This window comes from Dama dama, chromosome 15 (genome assembly GCF_033118175.1).
Source record: "Dama dama isolate Ldn47 chromosome 15, ASM3311817v1, whole genome shotgun sequence".
NCBI lineage: Eukaryota > Metazoa > Chordata > Mammalia > Artiodactyla > Cervidae > Dama > Dama dama.
The window spans coordinates 31246145-31273213 of record NC_083695.1 but is presented as its reverse complement, the minus strand read 5'-3'; the positions used below and the strand labels follow the sequence as shown (position 1 = coordinate 31273213).

General features: G+C 54.1%; 1 protein-coding gene across 1 annotated transcript; it reads left to right on the top strand.

Moving 5' to 3' along the window:
• The first annotated feature begins 471 nt into the window (after positions 1-471).
• SPOCK2 (SPARC (osteonectin), cwcv and kazal like domains proteoglycan 2) lies at positions 472-25798 on the top strand. The gene is made up of 10 exons (XM_061161760.1): positions 472-953; positions 14286-14331; positions 14589-14703; positions 15757-15871; positions 17496-17610; positions 18033-18152; positions 18658-18876; positions 20301-20363; positions 21834-21971; positions 22068-25798. The coding sequence occupies exons 1-10, from the start codon at positions 762-764 to the stop codon at positions 22211-22213; spliced, it is 1269 nt and encodes a 422-aa protein (XP_061017743.1). The 5' UTR covers positions 472-761; the 3' UTR covers positions 22214-25798.
• The last annotated feature ends 1271 nt before the right edge of the window (positions 25799-27069 follow it).

Below are 27069 nucleotides of genomic sequence, written 5' to 3'. Positions count from 1 at the left end.
TGGGGCTTGGCAGCAATAGTTCTGAGGCAGCCAGTTGTTATATGGCTTTTGTCTTAACGAAGCCACCCATTATTGTAGAGCCATAACTCGCAGGAAGCCAGCTGTCAGGGCTATGGCGCAGGCCCCTCTGGGTGGGAGGCAAGGGGAGAGAAGAGTGTCTCTGGCCAAATTCCCTGTTAGACACCTGAGCCTGGTTGGCTTTGTAACCAGAGAGTTTTGTCTTTTCCTCACTCCCATCTTCCCTGAGGAGGTCTGGCACCGGTTTTGCTCTCTACCCTTGGAGAGACAGCAGGGACATCTTGAGATCTGGATTCCTTGGTTTGCAACTGCCTAAGTGCTGGGCTGGGCTGGGCTGGGCTGGGCTCTGCGGCGGCTGACTGGCATTTGGCGCTCCGATTAAGCGCTTCCCTTTGAAATCTACGCCCTCTTTTTTTTTTTTTTAAACCAGGTATGATGATGTCAAACGTGATGCTGATGCTACAGTTACAGACACGGCCCCTGCTGGTGCAGCCTCTCTGATTCTCTCTTCCTCTCCACGTCCAGCGCTGGTTTTTTTTTTTTTTTTTCCAGACAAGTGCATCTCCTAACCAGGTCACATTTCAGCAGCGACCCACTGTCCGTCTGTCATCGGAGTCAGACCGCAGGAGGAAGGCTGAGGAAGACGAGGACATTTGCCTCGCCAGCTGCGGGGTGGGTAGAAGGACATTAAAATACTGCAGAAGTCAAGACTCCCCCACCCTCCAGGTTGAATTCAGACCACGATGTGCGCTCGGGGCTGCGGGCGGCTGGCGCTGCCGCTGCTGCTGCTACTCTCGGCAGCTGCCCTGGCCGAAGGCGACGCCAAAGGGCTCAAGGAGGGCGAGACCCCCGGCAATTTCATGGAGGACGAGCAATGGCTGTCGTCCATCTCGCAGTACAGCGGCAAGATCAAGCACTGGAACCGCTTCCGAGATGTGAGTCTGCAGGGCCGAGAGGGCCGAGGGTCCGCGGGTCTGCGCGGGGATTTCGGGAGGGAGCTTCGGAGCAGAGACGCTGGGGCCAGGAGTGAAGGCTGCCCATGGCAGCCACAGGCTCCCGCAATTATCCCAACCGGATAATTGCAGAGAGTAAACAGCGCGCACCCACCGGGCTCCTGAACCCCTTCCTCATAGTCCCCTCAGCCCCGGAGCTGGCGGGCTTGGGACCCTCAGTCCCATACATACACGCCCCAAGCGAGGAGTTGCTCTGGGGGCGTGCGTTAGCGATAAGCTCTCCTCTGCAGGCTAGATGCGGAGAGGGGTGCGGGATGCGGAGGTTAGGGGGAGGAGGCAGGGAGGGAGGCACGGGGGCCCTGGCTTTGGCTGGGTCCCTGACCTACTCCTTTTTTTTTTTTTTTTTTGATGAGCCACCCCCAGGTGTCCCCAAGGTGGGTGGGGGCTGCAGGTCCCACATACGGGCCACTGCGGAAGGGGCAAATCTGGGTGGGGCCGGCGGGGAAGGCAGCATCTTCCTGTGCTTGTCCTCTATTTCCATCTTGGGCTTTGGGGTGGGGGCTACAGAAAGGACCGGCCCACGGTTGGCGCTTTGAGTTGGGGTCAGGGGGGCGCTCTGAGCAATCCTCCTAAAGGCGAGATGGTGAAAGGCGTGTCCGTCCGTCCGTAATGGGGGGCGGGTGACGGCAGTGAAAATACCATAGGCCACCTCTGGGTGGCCGCCAGAGCCAGGTCTGGGGTTCCCATTGAGGGACGCGAGCACTAATGGAGGATAATTTTCCAGGACCAATCTTTCAGGGGGGAGAACGACCCAGAAGTTGAACCTCCAACCTGGAGGGAAGACTCCCTAGCCCACTGGACTTCAAAAGAGCAGCGAGCCCAGTAGCTGGGTCGGGGGACCCTTTGCATATCCCCGCTGGAACCCAGCTTAACCTTGCGCGGAACTTTGCCGTGTAGCGGGTGTGGAGGTGGCTGCGGAGGAGCGGGCAACGCTGCAGCACTTTGTTTACAAGCACCTGTAGATCAGAGGGGAAACTGAAGGCTGCCTTGTTCCCAGAAGGGGAAGTAGGAGTGAGGAGGGGCGCGCAGAGGGCGTGGCTGGGACCCAGGGAAGGGTGGGGGCGGGATGTGAGGTGGAGGTTGGGTCCGGATGCTCCAGAGAAGAGGAACGCTGGTATCTGCCACCCGGTGCTCTCCGGCGCCCTAACTCCAGAAAGCCTCTTCTACGACCCCAGTTCTTGCTTCTCCAGTTCAGTTCCCCAGATTCCCACATCAGACCCACCTAGTATAACACCGTGACCTTTCTCATCTTATATTGTATGCATCCAAAAGTTCCTTAGCAATGCGTTTAGAACAAACATGCTTCATGTGATAACCAGCCAAATGATGGGAACAGGCAGATACGCATCTTTTTGTTACCCTTAAACAAATGACTGTTTATCTCCAAAGTCAAACTGGTGGGTTGTAATTCATCAGAAGGACTCACTGGCTGCCTGGTCCTCAGGGCTGAGTGGCCTGGGCCCCAGCCTGCAGTTTGCCCCACCCATGGCTGGTCCAGCGACAGGAGCCTGGCAGTCCAGCAAGGCCTTTTCCGAGTCCCCTGCAGGCCCATTGAAGATTAACTGCAGTCTCCTGCCGCTGCCTAGGAAGCAGCCCGGTCACAGCAGTGAGAGGGTGGCAGCAGGCTGGCCCGTCCTGAATCCATGTGTCACTGGTCCAGACCTCCCTCTGACTCTCTGGCAGTTTGATTTTCCAAAATGGAACTGGTGAAGGTCAGAGGGGAAAGAAATGCTTAATCAGAGCAGTACAAGTTTAAAAATAAAAGATTCCTCCCCACCTTCCTTCTTCCACTGACTTCCAATAGCCAACTCTGTGGGCAAGGATAAGTGACTGACTCCGTGACCCTCTGGCACAGGGCTGCCCACCTGTCTCCCTGTACTGGTGCCAGTCACTTCCCCCTTCCTCCCATACTCATCTGAAGAGAGGCGCCAGAATGAAATTCTGCAGGATCTGCCTCCATAGGATTCATGGAAAACTTCAAGGCATGTAATGGTTTAGGTGGTCTCAGGCACTTTATAGGGTAGATTTCCTCTAACACCCCATTTAAGGTAGCCCTGGTTATAGGAGAACAGGGTCAGGGAGAGAAGGAGGACAAGGAAGGCTGAGCAGGAGGGCCTGGCTGAAGGGATTCTTTGGCCGCCTCTGCAGAAATGCGGGAGGCTACTAGCTCAGAGCCACTGCACTGCATAACTCTAGGGGTGCCATCATGTGAATGATGCCCCTGGAGTTGTGCAGTGCACAGACCATACACAGGGGCCATGCCAGGACTGCAGACCATTGTCATCCTCCTCTGTTAGTAGAGGCCCCACTTCGCACCCTAAGGACTGAAGGCCTTCTAGTTGGACACAGTAGCATTGGGCTTTATGTACCTTTCATCAGGCAGGCTTTCTTGAAACTATGCTCCTTGGCTCCTCAAAAGAGAGGTAGGAGTTTCTCTTGAACCTCTAAGGCGTTGCCAGGTTGAGCCAGAATCTTGTTGATTATCAGTCACAAAATGGTGCAGGGCCCCCACTCTGCCTTGGTGCAAGGGAGGCACGCAAGCAGGGGGAGTGGAATATTCTTGGGGAAGAGGATCAAGGAGTCAGTGTGGGTGGGGGCAGTGTCTCACTGAATGGTTGGACCGAACTGAGGGTGGGGAGATTGAGGGAATCACATTGAAGAGGTCAGGAGAACCAAGAAGAGAAGGAAAGCATGGCAAATGCTCCAGTGTGGAATTGGTCTGAGCTGGTCAGCCGGAAATTCAGCTTAGCATTCTTTCTCTGAGCAGTAGGATTATTGAGGTGGGGGGGGGGGGTAGGGGGTGTTGTGAAGGGTTTACCGACAGAGTAATCCTCCTCTCCAGTGGGCCTGGGGCTCTCACGTGTGTCTAGATAGATTGCTTCTAATGCCTCGTGTCCTGCTTCCAGGGAGGAGGGAATTTCAAGTCAGAGGAGCTGGGATCTGGCTGTGCCCCACTCTGTGCAGGCCTGGGCTTTTCGGAGCCCTGCTCCCCAGTGCTCCCATCTCTCGATTTAACTCCCTGCAGAAGTGGGTGGATTTTACTGCAGTCTTTGGAACAAAGCATCCAGGACCTCATAGAGATGGACAGTTGAGAGGAGACAGGCCATTACACAGCATTCTTCCAGGCAGGCTCCAAGAGCTGGCTGGACAGTGCTGACTCCTCTTTATCTTCTTGGCTCTTCTCGGCTTTGTACTCCACTTCGGTTACATTTTAATGATATTTATGAGTGTCCAGCACAGTGTTGGGCACCCAGGAGGCACACATCACTGGTTGTAGGGGGTGTTTACATCTGCCAGTCCCTGCAGTCAGCACTTTATCCCTGTTCTCTCTTGTGCCTCCCCCACCCGCAAAAACCTGTGAGATAGTTACCATTACTTTGTAGTCTACCCATTTTACGGTTGAAGAAAAGGAGGCACAGAGAAGCTGAGTAACGTATCCACTATCAAATAGCTAGCAAACGGCAGAGCTGGGATTTGAACCCAGGTCCTCTAACTCAACTTTGCTTTTCAAGAACTCTCGGCCTAAACTTTAGTGGAGATGGAAGAGAAGAGCCTACCCTGGCTCATGTCCTGTGGGCTCAAGGATGCCTGGGCAGGAGCAGTGCCTCCTCAGAAGGAGGGCTACGGCACTCAGTGTCTTCAGCAGCCTGCCACCAGCCTGGCCTAGCGACCCTCCAGAGGCCACCCAGGAGAGGCGTGAGGCCTGGGGTCAGGTTCTGACTCTTCCACTGCCTGGCCACATGATGCCAGGTACATCACATAACCTCTCTGAACTTCACTTTCAGTCTGGGAGACTGTGAGCATGAAGACATCTTGTCTGAGGGCCAGAGGGCATCCATTTCAGGCAATAGAGAAAGAAACTTCAGCCCCATAGAAAAACCACCAGATGGATCAGTGTTTCTGGGGCTAGTTCACACCAACCTCCATCTCCATGAGAACAACACTGATGTATGTGCGCTAATTCACTTACTCCCTGCAGATCTTAGCACCTCCCTGGAGCCCAGGACTTCACCATGAACCTAGGGTCTGGCCCAGAGAAATACCACCTGCTAGCTACTTAGTGATTCTCATATATGAGAATTCTCATATATTCTCATATGTTTATATGAACACCAAGTAGGCCAGTAGCAAGTTTCAGCCACAAAGAAGCTCCCCTTTCTCCACCCCACACAGCTGAACCAGAGCAAGTGTGGGATTGAGCTGCACAGGTGTTTGTGGATAAGTGTGGGTGTGTGACAAGAACCCCAAACTGGGTCAGAATGGATTCCATCCTTGGGGTTTCAGAATAGGAGGCTGGGCCCCGCTCTGGCCTCCTCCTCCTCCACCCGAGTTTCGACTCCTCTCCCACCGTGGAGGGGCTGGCATCACCCAGAGCAGTGTAGCATGCTGAGGGACTCTCGAACACCCAGCGGGGCTCCAGGCCCTGAGCAGAGAGGGAGAGGAGAGGCCGAGAAGAGCACTCTGCCTGGAGAGGCCATCTTAGTCTCCTCTTGACTTCCAGGCAGTCTGAAGAGGATGGCCAGCCCACACCAGCCCTCCATTCTCCAGAAGGTCAAAGGGTGGAGAAGTGGGAGAACTCTAGCCTACCCTGAGCCCCAGGGGCCCTGGGAGGGCTCTCAGCTTGTCTTCCTCCCTGGCAGAGCCAATTCCCTTTTCCAGCCCTTGATTTTCCTCTGGGTTTAATGGGCAGCCCTTGTCATCCTGTGACTCCGGAAGATGGCACTAGAACCCATCTACAGCCCCTCCACCGGCATGCATCTCTCACCCCCCCAGCCCCACCCTTGCCACAAGCTGAGCAGCAAGACTTTGGGTTTAGGGAAAGGATTTTCTTTTTGCTCTTTAGGTAGCATTTATGACCAGATCAGCATTGAGTGTGTACAAACCAGAGACAAAGGAACCTGAGAAATGAAGCCTAATGGCATCCCAGGGCAAACATCAGTCTGGGAATGGCCATATCGCCACTGTGTAAGGTTCCCTTGCAGGTATCACGTGGGTCTTTATAGGGCTGTAGACAGGGAAAATGTGTCTGCTCTTGGTGGGCAGACCCAGGCCCAGCTTCAAGCTAGGGTGATGTGATTCTTGAACTGTCCCAGCCTCTGAACCCCTGAGGTCTCAGCCACTGTTCAGTTGTCGATATAGCACCTTCCTTGGGGTTCTTGCCATGTTTATTGGCCATAAACTCACTTGGCACATGTCGGTACTGCCTCACTGCATCCCTTACACTGTGGGCTTACGTCTTAAGAGTCCTGCTGGTGTGTATCACGTTCCTCCCAAAGCAAGTCCCTGAGGACAGGATTTGGAGAGAGACTGCTTTGTGACCTTGCACCCCATCCTCAGAGCATTGCATGGAGTGGTCGTGCACATAGTAGGTGTTCAGTATAAATGTATGCACCATGGAATGTGAGGGCCAGGGAGGATCTCAACTAATCTGTCCTCTGAGCCCTTCCCTCTTCCCTCCAGGTAGCAGCATCATGGGTTCAGGTGGGGCTTTGGGCTGAGCCATGCTGACTGTTTGGGGTGCTCTCTTCCGCTTTCTGGGCCCTGAATGGTTGGGATAGTCAAAGCTAGAAGCCCAGCACTGACTCCAGTGATTCATTTGTATGATAAGGGAATGAAAGATGCCAAGAAGGAAGATTGCCCCCAGGCCTTCCTGTCTTCCCCATGTTTATCGGCCTGGACCTGGGTGCAAGCCAGCCTCCTTTCTCCTCAGTGAGAGGGTGCATGGGGACTCAGAATTTCCCCTCACCTCAGTGGGCCCAGAGAGCAGGTCACCTACCGTCAGATCTGTGTGTGGGTGAGCACAGGGCTACCTCAGATGGAGTCCAGGTTCCCCGAGACAGGGCATCCGGCCCCTCCGAGTCTCTTCCCCGACATCTGAGAACAGGTCAAAGCTGCACACAGCAGGAAGGACAAGCCAGGCCCAGCTTGTGTCTTACCCCTGCTTGGATGCAAGCTGCTGGCTCCTTCCCTGATCTTTGGCTCCTTTGCACAGGTTAGAGGACATGGAAGAGTCTAAACTTTTTCAGGCTTCTTTTCTGCTCTTCTCAAAGTTCTCAGTTTAGGAGAGTGGGGAAATAGAACCACGGAGCCTTGGTAGGATTAAGCACTGAGCACTTGCAGGTAAAGAGAAGGACCAGACACAATGCCACGTGCTCTTTCATGACCCCATGCCTGTGCTTCCTCAGCTCCAGTGTCTGGGCCTCCTCAGAGAATCTTGGATGGCAATCCTGGCCCCTACTCATGTTCTAGAAAGGAAACAGAGGTCCTGAGGCAGCTCAGAACAGAACTCCAGGCCTGCTCTCCCCTGTCTCTCTCTCCTGTTCTCTGTCTTCTGTGGACCCCTGGGACCACTGCCTGAACAGGAAACCCAAGGACTGGAGTCTGAGATGCCCCTGGAGCAGTGGAGAGCTCAGGCCCCGTGGAGTCTGGGGGTGGGGTGGCGGCTGGTGCAGGCATACCTGAGGCCAGGTAGAGATCCTGGCATGCAGGGAGCGATAAGCACATTTTTGTCCTCCAAGGAAATTCCTCCGAGGGGAGAGGTGGGAGGCGGGGAGTCTGCCAGATGCCTGCCTCCGTCTGTTTGTCCAGGCCTCACACAGCCTCCACTGCTCCCTCTGAGAGAGGGGCGAATATTTAATGACTGCCCCCCCCCCCCTTCCCAGTCTCCTCCATACAGAGGGTGCTGCCTCCTCAAGATGCCTTCTGCCTGGGCATGCGATGGGGGTGTCGGCCTCAGCTGAGAAGGAGCCAGGCAGCCCCCACTTCACCCCTGCTCGTTCCTTTCTGGGCCTCTCCCTCTGTGCTCCCCAGTGGTTTGCAGGGAGGCACAGCAGGAGCCCCCAGCCACAAGTTCCCCACTCCTGGGCCTTCTCAGGGGGCTGGGTTCCATCAGAGGTTCCCTCACCTGAGGAATGAGGCAGAAATAGTGCCAGCTACAAGGCTTTTCAGAGGTTGAGAGAGGCCTGGCCCACTTCCATTTTTAGAGGTTCTCAATCTATTAAAAAATGAAGAAATGCCATAATAGGGTTACAGAAGTTGTGGTTTCTTTAAAGTCTCGTGATGCACCTCTTTCCGTCCTGTCAGCGCATCTTAGAGCCTCATCTGGAGACAACGTCAGAAGTCTGCACTTGAGGCTCCTTGTGACTATGAGACCGGGAAGTACCTCTCATCCACCTTGTCCCCCAGACTCCCCGTATGTGCCGAAGAACCCAGCTTAAGTGCTCCTGTTTTGTGGGGTTTGAAAGTGTAGGGCTTTACAGTTTGCTAAGTGCTCTCACAGCCACACTGGGTCCCTCCGCAGCTCAGGGAGGAAGGCAAGAGTCATCCTCACTTTGTAGACCAAAGGCTCTCCAGCAAGGCTCTCCAGCCCACATCTTGTTGGCAGTCAGAGGCCAGGCCAAGTGGGTACCCAGATTCCATGCCAGGGTGGGGGTAAGGGGTGTCGGTCTCCCCAACACGCTGTGCTGCAAAGAGGCAGGTGGAGATTCGCCCAGGTGGTTTTCAGCCCTGGGGCGCTGCTCTTCTGCTTGATTCACTGCCGCGTCTCATCCTCCCCACCAGATGGAGAGGTTGGGAGAGATTGGGTTAATTCAAGCTGTGAAGTGAGCGGGTGATTCGGGTGCTAATTAAAATGACAGGAAGTAAACAGCGCTTGGAAACACCCAGCATGTGCCCCCCTAAGCCCAGCTAGGCCTGCGCACTCACCACTGTTTCTCCCCCAGTTTGGCACAGTGGGCCCCATCTCCATGGCAACCGGGCTGAGCTGCCGAGATCAAAGCAGGAGATGGGTTAGCTCCAAACCAAGCCCAACCAGGGGTGTGTGAAGGGGTTCTGGAAAATGCCTGAAGAAGGGGGGCCCGCAGGTGTCTTCCTCCAACACTCTCAGTCCCTTCATTCTGCTACAAGACTCCCAGCCTAGGGGTTGGAACAGAACTGGTGTGGAGGGAGAAGTCACTCATGGGCTGGGGTTAGGCCTCCTGGGTTAGGTTCTGAGACTTTTTTTTTTCCTAACATTTAAGGAACAATGAGAGTCCTGATTAGGGGCACAGAGTCTGGAATCCCAGTTCTCAGAGTTCCAATACTTTTCTGCTGTGCTATTTGATGTGTGATCCTGCATAAGTCACTTAAGCTCTCCAAGCCTCAATTTTACCACCTGAGAAATAGGATAATAATAGTAATTTTCTCTTAAATTTTTATGAAGAGTAAAATGAGCCAATGAGTATAAAATGTTTAGCACAATGCCTTCCACATGGTAATTTGTGAAAAACTATTAGCTATTTTTAGGGCATTTTTATTGTTTGTTAGGTGTTGGGCATAGAAAGGTGAACTTCATATGGTCTCTGCCCTCAAGAAACTGGCCATCTAAAGAGGTCAGAAGCTATGGCATTGCTTCATGTAGCCAGAGTAATAATAAACTACTAGATATAGTCAGCCTGAAGGAAAACTAGATATGGCGCAAGGTTAGGGAAGATAAAGTTTGGAAGCTGAGTTTTGAAATACGAATGGAAGTTCTGCGGGCTGGATGCACACACATTCCAGGGCGGGAAGAAGGCTCTGCCGAGGCCTGGCCAGACTGGAACATCTGGTGAAAGGACATGGGGACAGGAACAGACAGAGAAGATGGGCTTTCTCCTATTGGTGACCGAGAACCTGTGAGGGTCTTTAAACATGATATTTGTCATGTGTTTTTTTTTCACCTTCATTACAAAACTAATACATGTTCATTGTAGAAATTTTGGAAACTTATGAAAAGGCAGAAATTCTCTATTCCTCTCCCCACAGGAAGTCACTGTTAATATTTTTATTTTAATCCTTTTAACCTAATCACCTTTAAATAGTTTTTTTCAAAATGAGAGAAAGTTGCATACTCAATAAAGGGTTTTAGGATAGGAGAAATATGATCAGAATTGTGTTCTAGAAGGATCCCTGTGCCTGAAGGGGTATGGGAGTTGGGTGGGGCCGAGGAGAGCCCAGAGGAGACCCTGTAGTAATTGAGGCCAGGGTTGCTATGGTGGGATCAGTGGGGGTGGGGAGGGGAGGGCAGGCTGGAAAGAGAGCAGCGGGTGGAGTGGGCTTGGTGTCCTGAGATTTGAGAGAATAAATTAATGTGCACTTCAGTTACAGTATCTTCTTTGGGCTTCCCTGGTTGCTCAGACAGTAAAGAGTCTGCCTGTAATGCAGATTGAACCCAGGTTCAATCCCCAGGTCAGAAGGTCCCCTGGAGAAGGAAATGGCAACCCACTCCAGTATTCTTGCCTGGAAAATCCCATGGACAGAAGAGCCTGACAGGCTGCAGTCCATGGGACTGCAAAGAGTCAGACAGGATTGAGCAACTAACACTTTCTTCACTTTCCAAAGGAAAAGGCTTCAGGCTGGAGGTCAGGAGACCCGGGTTGGTGAGTTGGCCTGAGGATCTGTGTTGTGTGAAGTGTCCTCAGAAGGAAGTGAATGACTGCTCTTTTCCCCCCCTGAGGCCCCCTGTGAGAGCAGATAAGAGCATTGGACACAAGAGGCAGAGCTGGAAGGACCTGACACCTGAGGGCTGTTGCCGTGGGCTCACTCAGCTGCCGGCTGAGCCCAGGGGAGCCCAGGGCTGCCTGCCCTGTGGGCTTGGGTGGCGCCAGCAATGGAGGACTGAAAAAGTTCCTCAGGTGGTTCCGATGTTCAGCTGTTGCTGAGAGACACCCCAAGAGGTCAAGTGACTTGCCGAGGATGCACAGCGAACCAAATTTAGTGCAAACCCAGGATCCAAAGTCCTTGCCACCCATTCCCCTTGTCTCCCTAAGAGCAAAGCTTTCCTGTATAGGGTTAGGGTCATAGGGTTGAGCCCAGATGGGAAGTCCCGGCCCAGCTCTTCATCTGTCTTGGGACCCTTGACCTGTTGCCCTGCTTCTCCGAGCCTCCATTTTCTCGTTTTGTGTGTGTGTGTGTGTGTGTGTGTGGAGCTGATCCTATCCATCCTGCTCTATTCACAGGAATTTGAGAATAAAAGGAAGACAGACATAAAAATACATAGAGAGGACTTAATTTAAAAGCACCATGACATAGAAGCTGCTTATATATCCCAACCTTTCCCCATGTGCCTGCCCTGTGCTGAGCACCATTGGGTGCAGGGGTGGTCATGGCTGATTCTACTACCAGATGAAATAGATGGGCTTCCCCTTTGCCCAGAGCTTTGGGTCTCAGCCTATGACCCATCTGCCCTCCAGCCTGGCCCCAGAGTACTGGAGGTGGGCGCTTCCAAATCCCCATTTCTCAGGAGAGGACAGAGTTGGTCGGCAGCAGAGCCGGGATGGAAGCAGGCCTGTTTCCTGAGAAGTCTCTGGTGCCCTTATCAGACCATGTCTCATAATTGCTAGTGAGCCCACTGGGTGCCATAAATAGACACCACTGCTTTGAAAGGCATTATTCACACTTGCCAACAGATGCCTCCTTTGTACCTTACAGGTGGACCAGCCCACACCTGACCTTAGGAGCTCCTAAGTGTGCCCCTGGCCTCTGCCTCCGGAGTAGCCATTCCCATGTCACCCACTGGACTTCCTCATCGCCCCTCTCACTGAGGCCCCTTGGGGGTGACCCTGCTCACACCCCTGTGGTCTCTGCTCTCCCAGTGGTGGCCGCTCTCTTCTCCACTTGCCGGGGCCCCTCGTGCAGCCTCTCCCTGCTCATTTCCTGCCCCTCCACCATTTTTTCCATCTGAATTCTCTGGTCTCTTCTGCTATAACAGCTTTTATTTGTTGAGTCTTCTGTGAACACCAGGCACTTTTCAGACCCTATCTCCTTTTATCTCTGAGTGGTCCCAGGAGATAGGTGCTAAGTTCCAACAGGCCGAGGTGCTTGCCCAGGGTGTGCTGGTGGGGAAACATGTGACTCCAGGGCCCTCTCTCCTCATCATTCTTTCTGGCTAGCTGCTTCCGTTTTCCTGGGAGTAAGGGCCCTGGGATCCAGAACCACTTAGGCCTCCCCCTACCTCATCCCCAGCAGTGGAGACAAGGAACGCAGCTAGAACCCAGGACAACACTTATATACAAAAGGGGCTCAAACCTTGTATCCTGAATGAGAGGAAGGAGTCCTACCTTTGCTCGAGTTGGGGTGGGTGGGGATGGCTCCCCACCAGGGCTCTCATGCAGCAACTAGACAGGGAAAGTCCCTTTCTTAGAACTCTGTCTTCCGCCAGCCTGGATCCACTTCCACTTGGATTGGAAATCCACTTCCCCCTGGATTTCTAATCAGAAATTCTTGGTATTGACCTTTGAGAACCTACTTGGTTCTGAGTCCCAAAGGCTTCTGCTCACAGCCTGGTTAGAGGTTAAAGCAGCAGGGTAGGGCCAGAGTGAGAGAGGAGTGAGCGGGCATCGAGGCCCTTGGCTGACACCCCTCCCTGGTCCAGTTCAGGTGTGGGTGGGTTCTGTGGCACTCTCTGCTCTCGTTGGTTGAGAGCAGGTGACTCATACCAGCTACTTCCCCTGTCCTCTTTATAACCTCATGCCCACTCCCCTCCCAAAGAATGCCGGGTTGGTGAGAAGACCCCAGTTCAGTGGAGTCTATATAACTCTAGCCTCAACCACTTGGTCACGCTCAGCCTCATTTCCCATCCATGGTGGAGTAGACCCCGGGGGAGGGACCCCTCACCCTGACGAGTTCCTGGAGAAGAAGGGCTGGGTCTGGCTGGCTTCCTTTGGTCCTGGCAAACAGGGAATTATGCTGTAGTTCCCTACCGGCTGCCCTGCAGTCGCCGTAGAAGCTTGCCCAGGGGCGGGGCACAAGAGGACTCCAGCCGCCCTGAGGAATCAGGTGGCTGCCTGAGCCAGGAGCCTGGGCTGGTCCGTCCAGTGCCCAGGGAGCCGCCCAGGCCAGGTTCCCTGGAAGCCCCTCCTGTGGCCTTCCTCCTGCTGCTCCTGAATCCAGGGCTGGGACACTTGGCTGCTTGGACACATATGTGGGTTATTACTTCATTTTCAGATAAAAGATCATCTAGCATTGGGTGACCTTTATTGAAGCATCGTTTTTACCTATGAACACCCAGCACACAGTTGCCTTGGGTCCCTAATGGTGTGTTGTATCTAGCAGAGAGTTCTACACTGGGAACTGGGAGACCTGGGCTTTGAGATGGTGGTATCTGGATCAGGTCCTCTCTTGTCTCTGGGCTTCCTGGCTTCTCTTGCACACAGCGGGGGCTGGGACGGATGACCTCAGAGGGGCTCTTCAGGATTTTCTGGGTCAGGATTTGCAGCTGGATGGTGGAACTGAGAAAGCCATCAGGAGGGGCCACAACCCCCTTTTCTCTCAGTGTACCATTTGAGTTCTGCAGGAAAGTTAGACGTTGATTGAAAAACAGTCCCCATGTGGTCCAGAGGAGAGGCTCTTTCTGCCTCACTTGCATGGTGGGCAGGTGTCAGTTGAGGCAACTACCCAGGAAAGGACCCTGGCAGAAGGAGAGAAGGTGTTTCTGAAACAGCCAGGGCAGTGGCATGAGAATCCCTTCCCAGGCAGTACAGTCCCCTCAGACATCCGTCCTGGTGGTGGGGCCAGGGCTGGGCCTTTGGGACCATCTTTAGGGCCTGGAGTGGAAGGATGGGACCTCGTTCTCAAAGCCCTGAGCCTCACGTCTATTGCTTCTAAGGCCAGCCCTGAGTGTGCCCAGGGCTTAAGCTCTCTATTGTAAAGACATAGGAATACCATCTCCCAATTGGAGGTCATAGAGATCAGAGGACTGTAGCAGTCAAAGACCATTGCCCAGCATCCACAGTCATGTGACGAAGGCCTGGGGAGCCCTGACACCTTGTGGTCTGAGGATAGACCGCACACTAAAATCACCATCTCTCCCTCTCTCCTCCTGGTCCATTTCCTGTGGCCTGCTGCTGCCGCCCGATCCCTAGGAGGTGGAGGTGAGTTCTGCCTGGGGCCCCCTGCATATGTACCTGTAACTCTACACCCCACTGTTCTCCCTTGCACCCTCACCCCAATTTCCCCTTCCCTGCAGCATTCAGTGTGGGTTGGGGGGTCAGAAATAAGGAACTTAGGGATGAGGGCAGAAGGGATTCTGGACATGGGTTTAGGGGGTAAAGGTCTGGGTGAGGCAGCTGGCAGGGCTTGGGTAGACAGGGTCACGTGGGAAGCCACCAGGATGGTGGCAGTTGGCACAGGGAAGCAGTGGCCCAGGCCCTTGCTCTGTTGGCCCTGGAGTTGAACTTTGGCTCTAAGATGTAAATCTTAGCCCTTTCCTTCCCCCTCACCCACTCTGTCCTTCCCTAGGATGACTACATCAAGAGCTGGGAGGACAATCAGCAAGGAGATGAAGGTAACATGCCCCTCATGTGGGGGAAGGTGACTGACACCCATGAGGATTTGTGACCAGAGGGCAAGTCCTGATTGTGGCCTTGGAGGTTCCTTGGGGAGCCAGGCCCAGATCGAGATGAAACTTCCAAGTTGAGGAGCTGTGGTTATCAAGGGCTGCTGGAGAGCGGGGCTTCCCAGCTCAGAAGTGGGGTTGTAGGCTCCCGGGCTCTCTGACATTGAATCCCAGATGACCTGTGTCCTAACTCTTTGTCCTTGCAGCCCTGGATACCACCAAGGACCCCTGCCAGAAGGTGAAGTGCAGCCGTCATAAAGTGTGCATTGCCCAGGGCTATCAGCGGGCCATGTGCATCAGCCGCAAGAAGCTGGAGCATAGGTGAGGGCCTTGGGGAGGCGGAAGGCCTGGAGGGGGTTTGCATAAAGAGCAAGGGCTTAACTGATCCTCTCCTAGGTAACAATTATCTTTTGCTGCAGCTCAAACTACCCCAAAGCTTAGGGGACAAATGTGTGTTACCGCACACAGTTTTTGAAGGTCTGGAGCCAGACGTGGTTCTGTTGGGTAGTTCTGGCTCAGGACTGTCAGGAGGTTCCAGTCAAGAAGTGCGCTGAGGCTCCCTCCTCTGAAGGCTGGACTCAGGCTGGAGGATCCACTTCCAAGCTCACTCACTTGGCTGCTGGCCCTTGTCAAGTGGACCTCACAGAGGAGGGAAGGAGTGAGGAGCATTTGAGGCTTTACCTCCAGTCCAAGGACAAGACCCTGCCTAACTCTAAGACCCTTGGAGAAGGTCTCATTCCCCTCCCCTTTCTCCTTAATCATATAATCAGAAACCAGGGACATGGGGTTGCAATCTTAGATGCCTTTAGGGGCCTGGCAGGTAATGGATGAAGAGAGAGCTTGCATTGGTGACAGACCAGTCTGGTGAGGCCAGGCCTTATGGGAATGTGGGACCAGGACTCTCATATCTTCCATTTTACCTAGGCCAGAAATTCTGGATTTTTTATTTGAACTCTTCCATTTTGCAAATGTTGGTAAATAACCCAACTGAAAACAAAAATCCTTGGTGTGCAATAAAATTCAGGTCTACAGACCACAAGTGGCCCTCGGGCCATCAGTTTGCAACTTCTTATTTGACCTGACTCCTTATGTGAGTACAACTCCCATTTACATCTTACAGTTGAACCTGGAGTTGAACCTGAGGGCCCTGCTGGAAAGGGGAAGCTGGGAGTGTCTATACTCTGCCTAATTGGTTCCACTTTTATGAGCGAGAGGGTGATAGGAGGGAGGGCAGGGGCAGGGAAGCAACTCCAAATGCTGTAGATCACCAAGAGCAGCTTCTTGTCGGGACCGGCCTCCTGAACCCCCACTTCCCCTGTCTGTCTCTCATTTTTGCTTTCATTCCTGAACCCTCCTATCCCACTCCTCCTGTAGGATCAAGCAGCCTGCCGTGAAACTCCATGGAAACAAAGACACCGTTTGTAAGCCCTGTCACATGGCCCACCTTGCCTCTGTCTGCGGCTCTGATGGCCACACTTACAGCTCAGTGGTGAGGAGCCGTGGTCTCAGGTGGGGTGGAGGTAGGGTGCACTTGGGGCCACAGGGAGCAGAGAGAACAACTCAGCCAGGCCTTCTGTGCGGCTCCCAGTAATGATGTGGGGCCAGGTGCGCTTGTCAGCACATCAGTGTGGCCGGCCACAGTACTGGCCCCAAGCCCAGGGGCCTGAGATAGATCCTGCACCTGACCTTGGGCAGGTGCAGGTGAGGGGTGGGGCCTGGGGGAGGCCGGTAACTACAAGTCAGAGTAGGTGAGGGAAGAGCTTCATGAAAACATGGAGGACAATGGAAGAAAGAAGTTCTGTCATCCAGGTGTTAGGGGTTGACATCTTTCCATGGTTGGGTATCCACATGGACAGGATGGTTCACCAGCAAGCGCCAGGCATTCTGGTACAAGAGGAAGGAATCCTTCATGAGATGATGGTGTGGGAGGGAATGGTGGTTGGGGGAATGAAGGCCAACTTTGTAGGATTTTTGTAAGGGTTAAATGAGACCATATTTGTGAAAGCATAAACTTTGAAGTACCATAGAAATGCAGGTGCTAATTGTGAATGCTTCTACTAGCAGTGAGGACTTTTTTGGTGTTTGGAGGGCATGGACTGTTAGCTGGAGTTGGGTTCTAGGCTTAGGATCCCATTTGGGGTGTGATGCACTTTTAAGAGTCATCTGCTGTGGGTGATGATTGAAGTTAGGGAGGGGATGAGGTCACCAGGGAGAAGAGGAAGGAGAGAGAGAATAAGCCAGAGGGCAGAAGCTGCCTGGAGGAGGCAGAGGGTTACAGAGGAGGCAGGCAGAGCCAGTGGGGGTGGGGAGGAGTGCACTGAGTCACACCACCTGAGGGCAAAGCAAGGTGTGAGCAGGAGGCCATGGCATGAGGGTCCCTGCTCTGCCCAGGGCAGGGGGTGGAAGTCATCAGGAGGTCTGGATTCCAGCTCAGCCCTGTGGCCTTGGCTGAGTCACTGGGCCTCTCTGAGCATCTGTGTTCTCTGGTGAGCACAGGAAACACAGTTTCTCCCTCATGGAGCTGAGGGGGGGACCAGATGAGATCATGTTATAAGATGCTACCAGGACCTGATTTTCATGAGCGGTCATCCCATGGGGAGAAACCAGACACGACCAGAGAAAAATGCTTTAAAAGCAAGGAATAGATGAACCTCTTGGAAGCTCTAAAGGCCAGGGAATTAGCAGATGTTCAGTAGGTAGTAGCTGTTTGTTATCAAGAGAGCCCATAGAGGAGACTGTGGGAAGGCCATGAGGGAGGGGCCCATAGCTGGTTACCAAGGGACTGTGGGGAGGGGGAGGAGAGGCCAAGAAGGCAAGGAGGGGTGGGTGCATGAAAGTGAGGGCATGCGGGTACCCTGGGAAGGACAAACGTGCAGAGGGCAGGCTGGTGCAGAGTGCGGATCCCGGGAGCATTTCATTTCCTGATTTCCTTGGCCTGCTTCCTCTGACCAGTGTGCACCCGTGGCCTGCAGAGGGAGTGGGAGGGCCTTTCTGGGCTATTCACGGGTCTGTCCCTCTCATCTCCAAGGGGGAGGCAAATGTGGCTGCCATGGTAGGCTAGAGGGTGCGCCCAGCAGTGCCCCCGTCACCCAGCCCACTTTCTTGTCCTGCAGTGTAAGCTGGAGCAGCAGGCGTGCCTGAGCAGCAAGCAGCTGATGGTGAGATGCGAGGGCCCCTGCCCCTGCCCCACAGAACAGGCTGCCACCTCTGCCTCTGACAGCAAACCAGGTAACAAGTGCTGGGCCACGGCTTGGGGTGAGGGGTGGCTCACTGCCAGGGACCCTGGGGTCCTCCTTCAGGGCTCTGGGAAGGCAAGGGAGATTTGCAACAGGAGGGAAGAAGTAGCCAAAACCAGGAACAGGCCTGAGGGACCTGTGGAGCTGGAGGGTCTGGTTTGCATGGAGCAGGAGGGCTTGGCCTCATCACAGGGAGCCTGTGCTGTGTGCTTTTGGTCCTAGGGAGTGAGAGGGAGGGGAAGATGGGAGATGGGGAGAGAGAGCCTCTGATTTCTAGCTCTCCTTCCCCCCAGCGCTCCTAACCACTGCCCGGCCTCCAGGCCTGTAAGATGCAACCCCCCCAGCCGAGACCAGGCTTGCTGCTTCACCCCACCCTCACCCTCTACTCCTTTCTCCCTGTCCTGCCAACTGCAGAGGCATGCACCGGTCAGGACCTGGCCGACCTGGGGGATCGGCTGCGGGACTGGTTCCAGCTCCTTCATGAGAACTCCAAGCAGAACGGCTCAGCCAGCAGTGGAGCCAGCCCGGCCAGTGGTATGGCAGCTGCTTGCTGTGCCGGGGAGGAGGGCGGGAAGACGGGGAGACAGGTGTGCCCTGGGGCCACCTGGCTCCACTGGGGAAGCACCCACATTTTGCCCCCTCCTGCCAGACACCGAGCGCCTAAAAGAGCCTAAACTTCAGAACAAGGGGAGGTAGGCTTCGACTGGACTGGAGGGATTTGAGTTAGCTAATAGGAAGGACTCCTTAAAATGGGTGGAGAGAAACTAAACCCTGAAATGAGCAGCCAAGGGAAGGGAAGGAATTACTTTCCCTACAGGACTTTCCAAACAGGATTTTGACTGGTGGAAGGGGTCATGTAAAGAGGCCGAGGGGTGGGCCTTCAGCCGTTCTTGAGTTTCTCACCCCTGTGGTCGGATTGATTCTGAGCTGTCCTGACCCTGAATAGAGGGCTGGGGCTGACCGAGAGTTGGAGGGATGGAAAGACAGATGGATGGAGTGATTTACCTCGAGCAGGTCTGAACTGTGGCCTTCTCCCCAGGGCTGGACAAGAGCCTGGGGGCCAGCTGCAAGGACTCCATCGGCTGGATGTTCTCCAAGCTGGACACCAGTGCCGACCTCTTCCTGGACCAGACCGAGCTGGCTGCCATCAATCTGGACAAGTACGAAGTCTGCATCCGCCCCTTCTTCAACTCCTGCGACACCTACAAGGATGGCCGGGTTTCCACCGCGGAGTGGTGCTTCTGCTTCTGGAGGGAGAGTGAGTGGGGCCCCCTCCCCAGGCCCCCTGCCTGCCATGCGGACTCTGCCCCTCACTCCAGGCCCTCTCTGGGAGTCAGGGTGGCTCCCTCTCGGCCACCTCCCACCACCCAGAACCTTGCCAGCTCCCCAGCTTCCTGCACTCTTCAGCAGCTCATCTCTTGGAGCCCAGGGAAACCAGCACATGGACCCCCTTCCTCAGCAGGCCCCAGGTGGATCTTATGGGTCCTGAAGCTTATGCACTTTCGGAGGCCTACTTTGAGGAAGAGTATTAAAAACTACAAGTGCAAAATTTCTAGGGCCCCTCAGAGGGCTTGGGAGAGGCTAAGGGGTCCTGAAGCTGAAGCTTCGTTGGCTTCTTAATGATTCCACTTTTGAACCCATCTCATAGTATACGCCCCAAATATGGGTGTGCATGTGATCATTAGCCTTAGAGATGTGGTGTCATTTGCCAGCTTTTTATATCCTGAACCAAAGTGGGACATGCACCAAGGGACCACCTAGGTCAAGGGGTAACCATCATCAATGGGGAAATTGAGGTTCCAAGGGGTCAGCTGACCAGCTGGAGGTGGGGCAGCCCCTGCTCTGCCTCTGGTGTTTGGCCTGGTCCCCTCTGTGGTCTTGTGGTGGGAGTGTTACTGCATCTGTGGCCTGAGGCTGGGGCTTCCGCTATGGCTCCACCGTTAGCTGGTTTGGGACCCTGGGCAACTGAATGGGGAGATAACAATACCTCAGAGACTGCTGTGAAGATGAAGTGAGAAAAATCTGGGTGCAGAGCACCATGTAAATCACAGATCCCCCTGCCAGTGTCTCCTGTTTTGATCAGTCTCATTGCCCCTAACTGTCCAGCCTTCCACTCTCTCCACATGGCTCCAGCAGCACTCATTACTTCCCAGGCCTTTGGAGCTCATGCTCTCTGTTCTAGCAGCCGTCTAGCTGGGAGCTGATCTCATTTTAAGCCAGTCAGGCCTCATGCTGGGAAGGGCTAGGGGACTTCTCAAGGTCACAGACAAGTTAGATTTGGCTGCTAGTTATTTTCAGGCCTCCACTGAATGTTCCCTCCAGCTTTATGTTGCCCTGGAGGCCTCTCACCCTGGGGAATCTGTGCATTCACCCCACCTCCTCTTCTGAATCCTGTTTATTTATCCCATGAGTCCCCAATACCCTCGGGGGGCCCTGGGGAGCCTCAACCCATCCCACAGCCATAGAATAGCCTCTCTCAACTGGAACCTGGGTGTTCTCCCCTGGCAGAGCCTCTCTGTCATTTCAGGGGACCCTAGAGGGATCAGTGCATCCCACAGCGGCAGTGCTGTATTTTCATCTTGCAGAGCCCCCTGCCTGGTTTCTAAGCCTTGGGTAGGGGCTCAGTGAGTGCCATCAGCACCACAGGATGGCCCCCATCAGAGGTGGCTTCTCTCTCCACAGAGCCTCCCTGCCTGGCAGAGCTGGAGCGCATCCAGATCCAGGAGGCTGCCAAGAAGAAGCCAGGTGAGGAGGCAGGTGCCCCAGGGTACCTCTGAGGCCCAGAAGCTCTAGCCTGTGGGTGTCATGGAAGGTGCTGAGTTCGGAGGAGGTCCTGGCTTAGGAAGACGGGAGAGGGAAATTCCCCTCCTGTTTATCCTCATGGTGAGGCAAGGTCTCCCAACCAGCCCCTCAGGGTGTTTTAAGCACTAATTTTGTGCCCATTCCTGCCGGGGCTGTAGGTAGAAATACGGAAAGTTCCTCGAACCCTCCTTTCAATTAAGTTCAGTCAGTCAGTTCAGTTCAGTCGCTCAGTCATGTCCAACTCTTTGCAACCCCATGGACTGCAGGGTGTGTGCCAAGCTCGAGGGAGGACCCTCCCCCACAGCAGATGCTCATGTTCTCAGCAAATACTTGAGTGCCAACTCTGGAGAGACAGCAGCGAACCCAGCACAGATCAGAACTGCTGGGCAAGACGGACGTGGTCCCTGGACTCATAAAGCACACAGGCTACTTGGGGAAACACACCCCGCAAATTGACACATCAGAAAGAGCGCCCATTTACAGCTCCTGTTCATGTGGTGCTGAGGGAGGGCACAGTGGACGGAAGTCAGCCGGGGGTCAGCAAAGGCCTCCCTGGGGTGCTGGTGTTCAAGAGGAGACCTGAGGGGATGAGAGTGAGCCAGCCAGGCCGAGGTTCTTGGGAAACAGGAAGCGCATGCTCTTGGCTGAGCATGGTGGTTGAGCGGACAAATGTCCAAGAGGCAGGGCCCACGGGGCCTCACAGCTCCTGAGTGCAGCTTGGCATTTACCTGAGCAGTGACACCAGCGTCCATGGAACCACACACCAGAACCCCCCCCACGAGGCCATACTGACCGAGAGCCCAGTGGCCTTTGGGCGTGGGTGCTCGTGCCTCTTCTGTCAGGAAGCCAGGCTCTGCCTCCTGAGAGCCGTCCTCTCTGGCCTGTGTTCCTGGAACATGTGCACTGGGCGCCTGTCCTTTTACCTACGTCACCCCCACAACGTGGGCAGTCTGTCTAGCCCTGGGGCCCCAGAGTGGGGATCTCAGCAGTCCATTGAGTGAACTGAGGAGCAATCTGAAGGAAAGTGGGTAGCCCTGAGGGCAGGTCAGAATCAGAGAGCTGGGAGGAAAAAGCTGGACTTTCGCAGGCCTAAGTGCAGCCTGGGATCCAGGGCGTCCGGCACAGTGAGGTCAGATTGGCCGTCCTACAGGACTGGGAAACCGTGGAGGCAGATGGGACCCATAGCAGGGGCTGAGCAGCTGGCTTAGAAAGGGAGGCTCTTTTGGTTGGTTTATTTCTGGTCAGTTGAACTGGAAGAAAACCTGGCATCCAGCCCTGGATGTCCGAGCTTGTTAAGTGGTTGGTACGTGGTCTGGCTGGGCTCTGGTGGGGCCCGGGCATCTGTGAGTCTGAGGTTCCAGAGCCCACACCCTGAGGCCCCTGCTCTGACCCTACGGGGCCTGCCCCACGCAGGGATCTTCATCCCAAGCTGTGACGAGGATGGTTACTACCGGAAGATGCAGTGTGACCAGAGCGGCGGAGACTGCTGGTGTGTGGACCAGCTGGGCCTGGAGCTGACTGGCACTCGCACACATGGGAGCCCCGACTGCGGTAAGCCAGGGGTTGGCAGCCAGGGGCCCCACTTTTTGGGGTGGGCTTCCCTGCCGGCAGGGTCATAACCTGCCCCTTGGCTGGTTCCCCTCACAGACGACATCGTGGGCTTCTCAGGGGACTTCGGGAGTGGTGTCGGCTGGGAGGATGAGGAGGAGAAGGAGACAGAGGAAGCAGGAGAGGAGACAGAGGAGGAGGAAGGCGAGGCGGGCGAGGCGGACGATGGCGGCTACATCTGGTAGACGGCCCGCGGGGAGCCGGGGCAGGCCAGGGTGCTGACGGCCGGGGGGACACGGCAGCAGAGACCTGGACAGAAGCAGGCAGATTACAAATGGATCCAGAAATACAGTCTAAAGGACCCTGACTCCAATGGGGAGGACCAGACGTGTGAATGTGCATGGCACTTGTGTGGGTGTATGGCCAGGATGTATGACTGTGTATGCGTGTGTGTGTGTGTGTGTGTGTGGCATGCACTGACAAATGTGTCCTTGGTCCACACTGCTACTGGCAGAGGGTCACCCAAAGGCCCCTAAGGCCCCTGTAGTTGTTTTCTTCCATTTGTTAGTTTTGAAATATGCACATTCACACATACACACACCCTGCAAGGTGAAAATTGATTCAAAATGGATTCTGTGCCCTTTGCCAGCCCCCCAGCCCCATCCAAGCTGCCCTGTCACCCTGGGGTTCCTGGTCCTGGCTTTCTGTCCTTGCCTCAATCAGCCCTGCATCTCCTGCCTGTGCCCGTCCCCCCTCCCTTCTGGAGTCAGGCCCTGGCCTGGTGGGATGAGTCCTCGCTGCAGAGGGGAGGGAGGGCAGGGAGCTGTCTGCTGGCCAGTTTGACTCTGACATTCCCCCTCCTCAGACTCAGATGAGGTGAGTCGGGCACCCACCTTAGAGAGCCCTTTCCCTCTGCTGGACTCTCCTCCTAACCCAGGCCAGGCTGAGAAGAACCTGGGGGCAGAAGCTGAGAGGTGGGGGAGGAGAAGGCCTTGCCAGGCTGCTGGGATGGTGAGGGGGGCCCATGTGCGGGAGGGGAGGGGCCAGCGGGAGCTAGCTGCCTTTGCAGATCCAGGCAGAGCCCTTAGGAGTAGAGACAGGGCCACCTGGAATGCCCTTTCCTGCAGCTCTCACATGGGGGCCTGGTCTGTGCTGTTCTGTGGAGGCAGTGGGTGGTAGTTATGCAGCTGGGCTCCCCCTGTCCCTGTAGGGGGGGCAAACCCTCCCCATCTCCCTGGCTGGGGTCCCCACTCCAGGAACCTGAAGATCAGGCAGCAGATAAAGGGCCTGGGTCTTGCCAATGGGTGTGCCACCTCCTCCCTGACCCATAAATGCTTCCCTCCCATCCAGACTGACAAAAGGCATTGTCCCTGACATCCTGTGACGGAGGGGACAGCTGCAGCCTTCTGCCCTCAGAGACCACAACATTTCCCCGTCTCTCCTCCGAGAGAGGCACCCCTGGGCCACTTCCAGCCCCAGTCCTCTCAGCTCCCCCGCTTTTCCCCCCTCCCCTCTGAGGGATCCTAGGGCTGCTGTAGTGGAAGGCCTCTCTGAGGTGTTCAGGGTTGTGAAAAGTCAGGGGGGCGGGCCTGGGGTAGCCAGAATCTGAGGTCCTGTCTCAGTGCTTCCCCAAATCTTCTTACCAGGTGGGAGCCAGGGTGGATGAGCAGGTACCCCATGGGTTTTTTTTTTTTTTTTTTCCCTACTCTGTCCAGTTCTCCCTGTTGATACAAATTTCCTAACACTTTGGTAAAGAATTTCTTTCCTGGGTTTGGGCCTCTGATGCCCTTTGGTGTATGGCGAGTGCTGTGTGTGTGTGAGTGTGTGTGAGTGTGTGTGTGTGTATGTGAGTGTGTGTGAGTGTGTGCGTGAGCCAAGGGACCATCCCTGGGGGCCTGGCGTGTGAAGAGGAGCACCCTGTGTGCTGGGTGGTGGCAGGTGTGGGGTCCATGTGGTGAGGTTCCCTGGGCAAGCCTCCCAGCCTGGCTCCCTGGCTTCTTTAGTTCCACCCTGGGATTCCCATCTTCCAGGTCCTCCCTTGAGGGGAAATAACGAAACTCCAGTTAGCCCCATGAACCGCTTCTCATTCTCCAGCACAGTTCTGGTCGTTAAGGTGTCCCGCGCTGCTCCAGATCCCCCTTGCCCATCTCCCGCTCCCCCCTTCCCAGCCTCCCAGCCCACCCTCTGGTCCCCTGCTCGGTTCAGGGAAATATGTCAGCGCAGCCCCTCTCAGAGCTACTTGAAACTTCGTGCTCTCACTAGGATTGGAGTCTGTCTCTTTCCTCCCTCTGCCCCGGCTCAGACTTCTGGAACCATCTCCTGGGCGCAGCTGTTGAGGATGCTGGGGCAGCCTGGGGTGGGTGAGGGGGCGCCCCTCTCCTCTCACCGTGGGTGAGGGGCGCCCCCTCCTGGGGGCACGCATCCTCTCTGTGTCTCTGGGTCGTCCGGCTGTGCACGTTTTTATGACCTTGTAAATATGTTGTAGAAAGAAAGCAAAAGACGCTGAACCAGACCCTGGTGGGACTCAGAGGTCCAGCCTTGCCCTGTCTGAAGCCCCTACGCTGCTTTACCCCACTTTCTGGGACCGAGGCCCCCCCCAAAGTTAGACCAAGCAGCTTGAGCCCAGTGGGCTGAAGGCCTCAGGTGACTTCCTGTCGGACGAGGTGCAGGTTTCCTTGTGAGCAAGGTTGCAGGGGTGTCCTTCCTCACTCCTTGGATGTGTGCCCTTGACCAAGCTGTCTGCCACCCAGCCTCTTCTGCATCCCTCTCTCCGTGTCTTCTCTCTGTCCTGTCCCCCCTCCCCTGGCTTAGGCAGGCAGTGGAATTTGAGCTGTGTTAAAAAGAGCTCGACCAGATTTTCAAAGAAATTTCTGGCCTGACTCTGGAGCTGCCCTTGGCCACCCCAGTCTCCTTTCCCCTGGGCACTGGGAGAGACAGTCACGTCTAAATGGGACAGGTTGGAGTCAGAACAAACAAATGTGCCTTGAGAGACCACTCAGAGAGGGTTCAGGGCGATGGGGAAGGAGGTGTGGGAGCTCAGGAAAGAGGAGGAGGGAAGCACAGCCAATGAAAGGGTGAGGGGGCGTGACTGCACCCCATTATCCTCCTGGGCCTGTGACCACATGTGGCCAGTGGTCACACTTCCATCCTCATGCCACCCCACCTGGGCAGGCCACCACTCACCTCTCATGAGCTCCATGTGCTTTCAGCTTCACCAGAGTGGGTGGGGGTCCATGGGGATCAACCTGGGGACCCTCCATTTCACCAAAGCCTCACCCTCAGCCCTTGGGGAGAATGAATGGCTAATCCACTGACCCCCAGCGTCATCATGAGGCTGTGGACTGGCAGGGGTCAAAGGGAAGAGACACTGGGGGTGCAAAAGGAGACTGGAGACATCCAAGGAAGTCCCAAGCAGAGCAAATTGCTTTATAGCCTGAAGCCTACTTAAACTGTGTTATGTGCAATAACTGAGCTTAGAGTTAAGAATTGTGTTCAAGTGCTTGGATTTCCGTCTGTATATTTAAGTGCTGAAACTGTATCTCTCAGTAATTTTAGATGTCTTAAAAAAAAAATCGAAAAAGTGTTAGACCGTGTCTGTGCATTGATGGGCACTCAAGCGTCCCGTGGGTCACCCACCCTCTCCCTCTCCCCAGTGCCCCCCCTCGCTTTCACACACCCCCTCCCCCCCACCTCTCCTTGGGGACCCTGCCTCGTGTTGTCTTTATCTGCCTATTAACTCAGCCTAAGAAAGCAAGTACACTTCACACATGCATAAAGGAAATCAAATGTTATTTTTAAGAAAACTGAAAATAAAAACTTTATAAACACCACCTACTGGCAGTGCTCTGATTATTCTCTCCCTCGGTGTCATTTTTCATAAAACAAGGTCCCAGAGTTCAGGCTTGTGGTCAGCAGGCTTCTCTTATTCAATTTCATATGTTAGACCTCCATGAGGATGGGGCTGTGAGAAGGGGCCCGATTTACTGAGGGAGGACCAGAAGCAACTTAGAAACATTTTTGGTATTATTATAAATATATGTGCTATATGTATTTGTAGATAGGCCAATAAGTATATCTATATCGCAAAGCAGAGATCAAACTCTATATTCTGCTTTTTAAAATTCAGCCTATTATGAACCTTTTCCTAAAAAATTATTTGAAGACATGACTTTTTAAAAACTTTTATTGAAATATAGTTGATTTACAATGTTGGTTATTTTCAGATATACAGCAAAGTGATTCAGTAAAGAATATATATATTCTTTTTTAGATTCTTTTCCATTAAAGGTTATTGAATGTAGTTCCCTGTGCTATACATAGATCCTTGTTAATTATCTATTTTATTTATGGTAGTATGTATATTTTAATCTCAAACTCCTAATTTATCCCTCTCCCCCACCCCAACATGACTTTAGTACTTGCATAGTATTCCACACTATGGATGTGCTCTAATGAATTTAATCATTTCTCTATTTTTTAATATTTCTATTGTTCCTAATTTCTTAATACTCTTAACTCTAGCCCTAGAACCTGCTAACCATGACCTTGGTCAAGTCATCTGCAGAGGTGGAGAAGTCATCTCACAAAAATCACATAGAAGTGCTTTCTCGTGCTCGCTTTAGCAGCACATATACTAAAAAGAAAAAAAAAAAAGAAGTGCTTTCTCAGCAGTGAAGACCCTGCATAAATGTCTAGCTATGCCCCCTGTGCCAGCCCTTAGAGCAGACTTTGCCCATCTGGCTGGAATAGATCCTAAGGAAGAGGAGCTATCTCCTGTGGGGGAGGCTGTGTGCGCTGGTTTTCTGTTCTCTGATACTTCTCACTGTCACCGGCAAGGTCAGACTTGGAGGCTCAGAAGTCTTCCTGGAAGGAAGTGTAAAGATAGATGTGACTTGCCTAGAAGCGAGAAAGTAGGTTGGAGATGGAGATGGAGATCCTTGGAAACTGGTTCATTCTCTGGGTTTGTGGGGACCTATAGTTTTGGGAGTAGGGGTGCCATGGGGAGGTGTGGGGTCCTTGAGGTTGAATTGGTCAGTGGAAACATCTTATACCAGCTCATGAAGTAGGTACTATTATTAATGCCCATTTTGCCAGTGAGGAA

Excerpts from the sequence above, each read along its gene's own strand:
- SPOCK2 (XM_061161760.1), top strand. The coding sequence starts at position 762 with ATGTGCGCTCGGGGCTGCGGGCGGCTGGCGCTGCCGCTGCTGCTGCTA. Across the intron at positions 15,872-17,495 it reads GCCACACTTACAGCTCAGTG|TGTAAGCTGGAGCAGCAGGC; the intron begins GTGAGGAGCCGT and ends CTTGTCCTGCAG. Across the intron at positions 21,972-22,067 it reads ACATGGGAGCCCCGACTGCG|ACGACATCGTGGGCTTCTCA; the intron begins GTAAGCCAGGGG and ends TTCCCCTCACAG.